The sequence below is a fragment of the Pseudorasbora parva genome, chromosome 25, assembly GCF_024679245.1.
Source record: "Pseudorasbora parva isolate DD20220531a chromosome 25, ASM2467924v1, whole genome shotgun sequence".
Taxonomy (NCBI): domain Eukaryota; kingdom Metazoa; phylum Chordata; class Actinopteri; order Cypriniformes; family Gobionidae; genus Pseudorasbora; species Pseudorasbora parva.
Window position 1 is genome coordinate 9058725 of NC_090196.1, and position 10913 is coordinate 9069637.

The 10913-nt window shown below is 37.3% G+C and overlaps 1 protein-coding gene across 3 annotated transcripts in view; it reads left to right on the top strand.

Annotated features, from left to right (window-relative positions):
• The window catches only part of phrf1 (PHD and ring finger domains 1), a 33657-nt gene that overhangs the window by 12713 nt on the left and 10031 nt on the right, over positions 1–10913 (top strand). For all 3 annotated transcript variants that reach the window (XM_067435680.1, XM_067435682.1, XM_067435681.1), the window contains exons 7-13: positions 2774–2865; positions 2961–3118; positions 3454–3586; positions 4556–4674; positions 4833–5026; positions 5716–5838; positions 5983–6131. In XM_067435680.1, the coding sequence (XP_067291781.1) occupies positions 2774–2865; positions 2961–3118; positions 3454–3586; positions 4556–4674; positions 4833–5026; positions 5716–5838; positions 5983–6131 (968 nt within the window). The remainder of the gene's footprint in view (positions 1–2773; positions 2866–2960; positions 3119–3453; positions 3587–4555; positions 4675–4832; positions 5027–5715; positions 5839–5982; positions 6132–10913) is intronic.

Here is a 10913-nt window from a genome sequence, read left to right on the forward strand (position 1 = left end):
AATTCCCTTACACTTTATATATTAATTGCATGTCTATTTCCAGATAAAGTAGAGGAAAAACTAGTAGAGGTGACACTCAATGTTGAAGAAATATGGAATCATCAACAAAAAAAACAGAACTACTTTATTGTTCTTCCTCTGGCTTTTTATGAACATCCTTTAATGCATAGACTTCAGTAATGAAAAACAATATTCCCCTTCTTTCTTGAATAGCAGTTGACAGATCAGCTTTGCAGGATGGTGCCTTATCATGGTCCAGTTTTTATTTTATTTCATCCATACATACATCCATACGTTGGATTGAGATCTGGACTGTTGCTGCCCATGAGTGGATATGCCTTTCCTGAAGAAAAGCTTTAACACTCTTTGCTCTGTAACATCATTTTGAAAAATGACTTCACCATCACCAAAGCCATTTTCTATTTTTTCTGCATGGAATAAAAAAAAGTGTCTAAAATTTTAATGTACACCTGCGCATTGACTGTTGAGGTAATGATGACCATCTCTCCTAGTCTTTTACCTGACATGCAGCCCCATATCGTAAAATGAGTTAGGACATTTGGTTGTTCTCTTCAGGCAATTATCTTTATATTATATGTTTCTTTATAATGGCGCCAAGAACAAAAGTTTCCACATCATCTCCAATGCAGATTTGTGATTCATTACTGAATATTGAATATCACTTTCATCCAATCATCCACACTGCATGATTGCTTCTTATGTTGGGTACACACAAAAAGATTTTTAAACTCTTATAAGAGGAAAATGTTTAGATGAAGTCATGGAGAACTGAACATGGTACAGTGTGAGTTGAAGGTGAGTCTTCCTTCGAGCTTGCTTTGTGTTTGGGTATTGTTTCGTTTCACGTGATAATCTCCAGAGCGTGCGCACTTGTGTCCTTGGGGTTCCCCCACATGTCAGGATTTCTGATTGTAAATATTCAACATGTTGAATATTTACAATTTAAGATCGGGACGGCTCCGACCTTTTTCCGTCAGGTTCAGTTACTCTTAACACACCTAACAGCATAAAATAATCTGTAGAACCATCAAGACAATGAGGATTTATATAGGATTTTTGGAAGGGGAGAAATCGGATCCAAATTGCCCCAATTATCTTTTTGTGTGTAACCCAGCATTAGCCCACTGTAACCTTGTTTTCTTCGGTTATGGTGTTAGTGCTGATTTTCGTTTGGCTTTTCTATTGGTTAATCCAATTTCATTCAGCTGGGTTCTTACAGTTCTGACACAAACACGACTTGTGTTTCCGCCCATTTGTTTTTAAATGGTTTTATGTATTTTCTATTTTCGAGTCGTATTGCTTTGCGTTTTTTATTCTGATGCTTTGGCATTTGCCTGTATGTTTTCCTTTTATAACCTTCCCACTTTTTTTAATACTTGCACCAAATTTTAGCCACAGCTGACTGGGAACAAACACCTTCTTTGGCCACACTCTGTGTTAAATTTCTTTGTTGAAGGAGTTTTATAATCAAGTCTCTCATTTAGTCCAACAGCTTGTTATGGTTTGTAAGCACTAACTTTTAGCTGCTTTTTTAGCTGATTTTTGGCTTTTTGTCCTGTTATTTGTTTTAGAAATGGAAATTAAAAGATGATTCCATATTTTCTTTCTCAACATTGAGTTATTATATATATATCTTTTTTCCTCTACCTAATCTGGAAAAAAGACATGCTATTTATATAAAAAGTATCAGTGACTTTTTTTGAAGTAAGTTTCATGAAGCCAGAATTGAACACGTTTTTGTCATATCTGTGATTTGTTTATTTGCTCTAAAGTAAAAATGTTGGTGACCATCCTCCAAGTGTGGTGATTTTATAAGTTTTGCCAGGGATTGTAGTACTTTGGCCCTCAAGATCCACTTTCCTGCTGAGTTTAGCTCCTCCAACCCTAATCAGACACACCTGACCGAGCTCATTAAGGGTTTCAGGAATACTAGTGCTGCGTCCCAATTCGCCTACTTATACTACGTCTTAAAAGTATGTACTCTTTTTGTGAAGAAAAAGTATATACTTTTGAGTGTGTAGCAGAAAAGTATGCAAGCTTCGGGACATACTACTTCTCCATCTTTCACTGACTCTGTCGCTTAGTTACTCATTTGCACTTAACCAATAGTCACAATAATTTTTATGTTATTGTGTTAAATTAATTGTTATATGTCCAAATATTTAACTTGTTAAATATACTTATGATAATCATGAACTGACAATTTGGGGAGACACGATTTCGAAGGGGGGGCCCGATTTGTCATGACACTGGACTGCTCCAATCAGTTACTTTCAGATCTGCCTCCATCCAATCAACAATCAACATTCTTCCTTTTTGATAATCTTTTTCACTCTATTATATACATCACAATACAGAAGAAAAGATATGTCGCTACTTAAGCTTCATTTAAATTACTTCTGATTTTAAAAATAACAATTAACCATTAATGTTAATACTCATGTATTGTGGTGACCTCAAAATATCGCTTGCATATAAATACATATTATCATCAGTAATACAATAATGATGATAATAATAATAACAATAATGGTAGTAGTAGTAAGAATTAATATGCTCAAGAATGTAAAAGTGTTTTTCCTCTTTACATATTTTCATTCCACTATATTTTAATACATTTAGGGTGTTTGGATAAACTTGTGTTTGTTGTACTACATACTTTAACATATGATCATGTACGTTACCTGCCTATTTACATAGATGTTATTGGTTAATTTCCACTACTTATATTATACTCACATTTTTATGAAAGGTACCACATGGAATGTCTCACACCGCCTTTGGATGCTGTACCTGTAGAGGAATGGTTCTGTCCAGAGTGCATCGCCAACAATCGCACATCAGGTCATCTTTAATTTCTCAAAACCTCTTGTTGCATTACATGAACATTACATTTAAGATTTGTTACATATTGTAATAACCACATTATTTTGCTTTAGGTTCTGAACAAATTAGTGAGGAGGAGAGCAGCTCTCTCCCCACCACCAGCCGTCCCCAGTCCAGACCAACCCGAGCTATCGCACGGACCCAGCAGAGCGAACGAGTTCGGGCCAACGTTAACAGACATCGGATCACACAGGCACGCACAGCAGCACAGGTTTGCATGAGGCTTTTGCTTTGCTCTCTAATAACAAGTGTGTAACAATGTCTTGACTGATTTGCTAATGGCTGATAGTTGTCACTGAGATGATGAATCAGGTCTAACTGGTTTGATTAACCAACTCGATACTTTGGATGTTTATGTTTTGTTCAAAATACAAGGGATACGTAAATGCTAGAACAAGCATGAACACAAAAAAATCACTTATGTTTGCTCTCATGGTTGGGTTAGTGATTGAATAAACTGTATTAAACTTTGGGAATGTTTTGTGCAGTACTGTACTATTGTTGTGAGCTAAGTGAATGCTGGATTTGAATGGTATTGTGCTTTAGCTTGCTCCCAGATATATGATGCAGTCCACGTGGTTGGATGAGACCATCAATGCTGTAGTGGCCGGACTCAACACAGCCGTGTATGTGCGAGACTTGACCCCTCGCTCCACAACCCGCCGAAGGAGAAAGACAGGTGAGACAAAGAGACCTGCTGTTCACACATGGTATTAAGCCCCAATCCCAACTTATACATTTTATACCCCTTTCTATTCTCCTACCCCAAACCCTTCCCCTTGCCCCTTTGAAATGGGGGGGGGGGGGGGGGATTGGGTTGACACTATTCCCCTAATATGGATATGGTTTCATTGTCTTATTGCAATGTAATACAAACAAGTTTACAGACGATATGAGATGTAAATACAAACTGTGTTATGAATGATTACCAGATAATTCTTTTAACTGTATTATTAATTTGTGTTCATATCCCTAACAACATCACTGCACGCATTCTAGCAGCACGGCAGTCAGTGTATGCAGGGAAATTTCTTATAGCCCTTCATTCGAAGTGTGGTCCCGAAAAATCTTAGTTTGAAAGGGGTTATCTGGCCCTTCCCCTTACCCCACCACTCCATTCAAACGAGAATCGAGACTACTGTGTAGAGTCACATGATCCTTCAGAAATCAGTCTAATGTTGATTTTGTGCTTATCAATGTTGAAAATAGTTCTGCTGCTTAATATTTTTGTGAACTTTTTTAATTAGTATACTTTGATTTGAATAAAAAGTTCAAATGAACAGCATTTCTTTGAAATAGAAATATTTTGTAACATAGACGTCGTTGCTGTCACTTATAATAATTTTAAAGCATCCTTGATAATAAAAGTATTAATTTCTTTCAAAGAACAATAATTACCCCAACATTTTTTACGGTAGTGTATGTAGTCATGAAACCGGGAGGCCCTACTCTAAAATAACACATGGTTTACCGAAGACACTTTTGAGATGCGTGTTACTACCTACTTACTGTTTCGTCTGACCACTTTTCAGCCTTGTAACCTGTAATGGATCATAATACCATGTGTAATCAGATATTTTAGTTTTCATTAACCTGGATGTTTAGTTTATTGTGGTTCTGTGTGGTCTAAATGTGATTCTTTTACCAGTTAAAAGAAGGAAAACTAAAAGCAAATCCTCAGCAACCTCTGGGGGGAAAACAACAAAAAGCATGGGAGTGAAGAGACGGAAACGCAGAGTGAGGAAGTCAAAATATAGAAGAAAATTGGTGAGTTCTTGGAGAGATATAACCACTAAATATGTACAGTTTTTTTTGGTTCAGCTGTATAACCACTAAATATGTACAGCTGTTTAAAAGGTTGCTGTTATTGGTTTTTGAAAGTGATAATAAAAGCTGATAAAACCAAACTCTTTTTGCCCCTTCAGGTCAAAAAGAAGGAAACTAATTCCAGAGGTCGTATTGCACGAAGTTTAGGAATTAAGAAGCCCAAGTCTGGTTCAATCATTCCCTCAGTTTATCGGCCTTCAGAGTACAGTTTAGGAAGTATGCGGGCAGAAATTGGTGCAGCTTCCCTCTCTGTGTACGGAGATCCCTTTGACCTAGACCCCTTTGACGATAGGTGAAGTTCTACCTAATTTAGTATTTTATATTCAACATGTCCTCCAACCAATAGGCCTTTATAGGTCGTTGTCACTTCCTTGAAATACGACCCATTGGGGCGTTTACTAAAGTTAGGCCCCTATCGACAATATTTTAATAAATTAATTGTGACGCACAGTTGCATTTTCTAAAGTTGTGCTCCTATTGACAGCAGGACACTTTCATTTTAAAGCGTTTTTCCCTTTTATCTGCTTAATATTTCAGGTTTTGCATAGCTCAGTTGGTAAAGCATTGCACTATACAACAACATGTGATCATGCAATCGTGCGTTTGATCTCAGGAAACATTTGCTCATAAAGTGTGTATGCACTATAAATCACTGGGTAGGTTTAGGGATGGAGTGGGTGTAGTTGTAAATTTAAAAATGGAAATATGACATTGTGGTAAAAAGTCCACACATTGCATTAAAATGAATCACATTTTGATTGATTACGACTTAATTTCATGATGTCAGATTCAACACGACACTGACATTATTTTTATTCCAGCTATAATTTCAAAACGTAAATATAGGTTGTAATAAGGTGCTTTAAAAAAACGACCTATAGAGTCTTTTTTCAGTTTTTTGGAGGACCGGTTGTTTATATTTGTCAACTATTTTTAAGAAGTGAGTGGTTCAGTGTCTAATTTTCTAATTTATCTTGTTAGGGAAGATGAGATTCAAGTTCCAACACCATCCTCTGTTCTGGATGCTAAACGGCGTGGCCTTTCTCGTTCTGCCTTGCGGTCCCATCAGCCTGTGGCCAGACCCATATCTGCTGGCCTCTCCAGGTAACTACTTGAGGGGGGGAATCACTCTTTATGGTCACCATGGAGGAAACAGATGATTTCTACTTCAAGGTGATGAAAATCACAATGACAATATGTTTGAGGTTTGAATGGGTGTTTAAATCCTGGTTGTGTGGTGGTTTACAGGGGAGGTGTGAGTATCCCACAGGTGGGAGATGTTTCAGCCCCTGTATCAGACCTGCTAGGGAGTATTCTGAGTGGTCAGAGCATGCTCCTCATGGACAGTTCTGATGTGGTCATCAACAGAGATGGTTCCCTCAAAGCAACCAAACCTGGTAAGTCATGCTTTAAAGACTTTGGGTGCTTTCATACTGTGGCAGTTTAGTTCCAAACGGGCTACCATTCATGTGAAATATTGATAATGTGAAAGCTGTCCCAAGACTACCTGTAGGTGGTGGTCTGATTTCAGATGCATTTGAATTGTGGATTGATTTATGTGAAAGATGCCAATAAAACAGCTTGAGAATATTGTTGCTTAATGTTATATTTACCTTAAAAGCCATTCATTGTCCCAAAACTCGTTAGTCAGCTAGAAAAATAAACTTACGAGAGGAACATTTTGATAAATATATAAACTATAATGCATATTAATTGTATTTTTACTTAACATGTTCTTCAATATTTAATGTTTGAATAAATGCATGTTTTTATGACAGACACCATTTAAATGTTAATACTTATATTTAAAAAAACAGTAAAAATATAATTGCCATTCAAAATGTAATATTATAAATATCATAAAAACTTTAAATGTAAGTAGTCTGCTGTTAATTTTAACCTTTAATATTATATTGATGTACCAACTGGGTTCCCTGTATGGTTTACAGCATTATATTAGAATTTGGGCTAACATTAGTATATTTTCATCTATCAAACTGTTGGTTAATGGTCACTGTCCCTTATGAAGTATAAATTAAAAAAAAACATTTCCTTGATTAAATTTGCAATGTACTGTACCAGATATTCCCCAACTAACTGATATTAAATTGAATCGAATCAAAATGGAATGACAGGTTTTTGAATGGAATTTTTAAAGGGTTAGTTCACCCAAAAAGGACATTTATGTAATTTAATGACTCTCCCTAATGTCTCCCCTCTTCCCACACCCGTAAGACCTCCGTTCATCTTCGAAACACAGTTTAAAAACATCATTAAAGTAGTCCATGTGACATCAGTGGATTAGTTCGAATTTTTTGAAGCATTTAAAATACATTTTGGTCCAAAAATAACAAAAATTACAACTTTATTCAGCACTGTTTTCTCTACCGGGTCTGTTTTCAATCCGCGTTTGTGACTCCGCAGTGAAGCTGCTGACGTTTTATCAGGTGCGCCCGAGCTTCATTTATAGTCTGAAGGAGACGCACGCTGTAAACAAAACAACCTTTGCAAACATGTCTAAGGACACAGAGGAAGACTTGCATTTTTTTGCTCAGCCATATTTATTTGAGCCCGAATACATGGGTGCACCAGATAACACGTCAGCACGTCACTGCTGATGAAAACTAACCGGGAGACCCAGAAGAGAAGACAATGCTGAATAAAGTCGTAGTTTTAACTAGGGATGGGTACCGAAACCTGGTATTAAACGGGCCCCGGAGGTGAATTTTGAAAAAGCGTTGTATCGATAAGCTCGGACGTTATCTGTTCTGCTGTTGGAAAATACATGTGACGTGACGTGCCGTGCCGTGACGAGAGAGAGAGAGAGAGAGAGAGCGCGCGCAAAACGACAGCCCTAATGAGTGATGACGGAGGACAGAACTAAACATTAAAACATAGCCTGGTTACACTTTACACTAGATTTGTGATAATGTGATTTTATTTTAGATTTTGACTTTCAAAGATTAGAATATTTATGTCTAGCGCAACTTAATTCCCTTTGCAGCAGCAGCCTACGCTGTCATTTCTCCTTAAAACGTAATGACAGAATCAGCACGATCAGTGATACAAAGTCTCTTGTAAAATACAGTCTAGCTACTGTTGTTAAATTGTGGGATGCGTTTAATTATAAAAAGAGCGATTAAAAGCTAAAAAATGTGCGCAAGAGATTGTTCCCAAGTCGGCGCTCGCTCCGAAACAGCCTGCAACGAGACGAGCAAATTACACTTTAGGTTTCACATTCGCGTCTAAACAATCAAATGTACACAAACATCTATGTCAAAATGACCAGCTTGGAGAGTCTCTTAAACACAATTTATGTCTAAAATGGACGTAGTTGTTATTGATGTAGTTGGGAGAAAATGTAGTGCATCTGCCTATTATCAGTCACCTAAAAGATCTGCACATCTGTCTTAAAGAGGCAGCAGTGTAAATAAACATGCTGATGAATTACTGTGATTTAAACAACCAAATGCAAAGAGAAATTCACTAACAGCTTTTAATTGAATAACTTCAGCTTATTAACAAGCATTAATTTAGGCTATTTTTGATAAACTATGCAGTGTTATTTTACATTTGATTACTAGAATTCTTCCTGAAATTAAAGCACTGTGCAGGCCTAATGTGTATCTTTGTTAATTGTGTGTGTGTTAATGTATGTATATGTGTGTGTGTGTGTGTGTGTGTGTGTGTGTGTGTGTGTGTGTGTGTGTGTGTGTGTGTGTGTGTGTGCGTGTGTGCGTGTGTGTGTGTGTGTGTGTGTGTGTGTGTGTGTGTATATATATATATACATACATACCAGTGGCGGCTACTGGTCTGTCAGAGAGGGGAAGCTCATTTTCGGCCTACATCATAAAATTGTCTATTTATTTAAAAGTAAATTCTGCCCTACGTTCCTTTTCAAGAAAATGGTCTCTGACCCTGTCGTACCAACTAGGAGTCTTTTCAAGTGACTTGACCAGTGTCCTCTCAATGGCCAGCAGAGCTATAAAAAAATATTAAACTCTGTAAAACTGAAACAAGGAATGTGGTGTATAATTGTGTGAAATGTATGATGAAAAATAAGCAATTTCGCCAAGCAAATATCAAAGAAATAGGTTGCAGCAGCTTTTATTTCGACTGAACTTGAAAAATTCGCGATGGGACTGAGCGCGCTTCAGTGATTCCTTATAGTACAGAATCGCTGTCAGTCAAAAGGAGATGCAGACCCTCCAATCATCACGCAGAAGCTCGGAGTCCGGGCCAGCCCACTCTCCATTCACTCCCAGAGACGCTGAGCGTCCGTGGGCGGGACATAATCGCAGCGTTTATCCAATGACCGTCTAGTTTCGAAGCGCTGAAAAAAAACGTTCAAAGCAGCCCCATTGAAGTCAATGGACGCTGGGCTTCAATAGGGAAATGCCGAAATGCACTGTGACGCTGCGGGAATGTATGAGAAGGAAATCGAGTCAGCCGACCTGCTATATGTAACTTGATTCTGAACAAACTCGTCTTTGAGATGAATGTTTTCTAACGCATTTTTAGTCAATAAAATGTTAATACAATAGTACATATTTGACCATTAATTTTGTGACATTATAAGGGAAGCCGAGCTTCCCTTGCAGTCTTAAAGAAATCGCCACTGATCCATACATACATACATACATACCAGGGATGGAAATTAACTTTTTTGTCCACCGGCCACTGTGGCTGGTGGATTTCAAAATCTACCAGCCACTCAATGTTTTTACCAGCCACTTTCTTGTTTATAACCGACAATGTGTAACTGCACGTGAAAATTAATACTACAAGCTCTACAATACTTAAGCTGTTTATTTAATCTCAAATCTCAATGAAATACTGACATTTTTTCACTCTTATACACACACAAACCATGAACTGATATACATTTCATTAAATGAGTAGGGCTCTGTGTGCTCTTTTTTCTTTTTTCTTTACCTGGATGTGGCATTTGGATGATTCTTTTATGGCTTCCAGTTTTAGGTTTTTAGCACCAACAATGAAACTACTAGTTTTGGCATCTTCTGAAGCGTGTTGACGACATACCGAGCAGAACATTGTCAGTAGGGATGCACAGAAATAAAAATTATTGGCTGAAACCGAAGCACTAAAAGAAATTATGCCAATTATCCATTGCATTTATGGCTAATGCTATGACTGAGTAACTTTACTAAAAATCAAGGCATTGCAATTACATTAATATTAAAGTTTCAAATAATAAATCAATTACAAATTATGCAAATATTTATTTAGCACATTGCAACATCAAACAGTATAAAATAAAATTCAAAGTAAAATGTTTAACTTGATCTCACTCATGTGTACATTAAATAATAATGTACAGGTCTACTAGCCTACAGAAATGTAATAAAGTAATCAAATGTAAAATAACTGCATATTTAACTGTTTAAATGAAAGATTATTCCTTATTAAACTTACAAAAGCTATTCAATCAAGAGCAGTGAGTGATGTCCTTATCGTTTGTTTGACATTAAACATAGCAGTAAAAGCTACTGCCCCTTTAAGACCTAATAGAGGGATATGCGTCATCTTTCACGACTGTATAAAGTTCACTTAAGGCATATTCAGACTATGTCTGCTAGAATTCTCATCAAGATGAACATGTTGGCATACTTTTTGTGTGAGTTTGTCCGTTTAAGCACAAGACTTGAAAGAGAATATTTGCACGCTGTGAGACGGGTGCGCGCTTCCGGATGACAGTGACGGATCTTCTCTCAGCGCGCGCGAGTTATTATTCGCGTCTTCTGGCACTACATCCGGGTAATGACGGCGAAAACGACTGGTCATATTCGGACATACATAGTGCGGCCGCACTCGCATTCACTGAACACAGTTTATAAAGAGGGGAAACGGTATGCTATTTTTATTTACCCGCCACGGTGGCCGGTAGGTGAAGCGAGTTTACCCGCCACAACGCAAAATCACCCGCATTTGGCTGGTGGCGGGTGCTAATTTCCATCCCTGATACATACATACATACATATATATATAAAATCTCAAAAAGTATCGATAAGAATACCGTTAAAGTACCAGACCAATAAGCAGTATCGTTAAGAGTAGTAATACCGTTAAAACCTTAACGATACCCATTTCTAGTTTTAACCCTAACACTTTTTTTAAACATTATTATTAAAGGGTTACTTCAGCGATTAGCATATGGC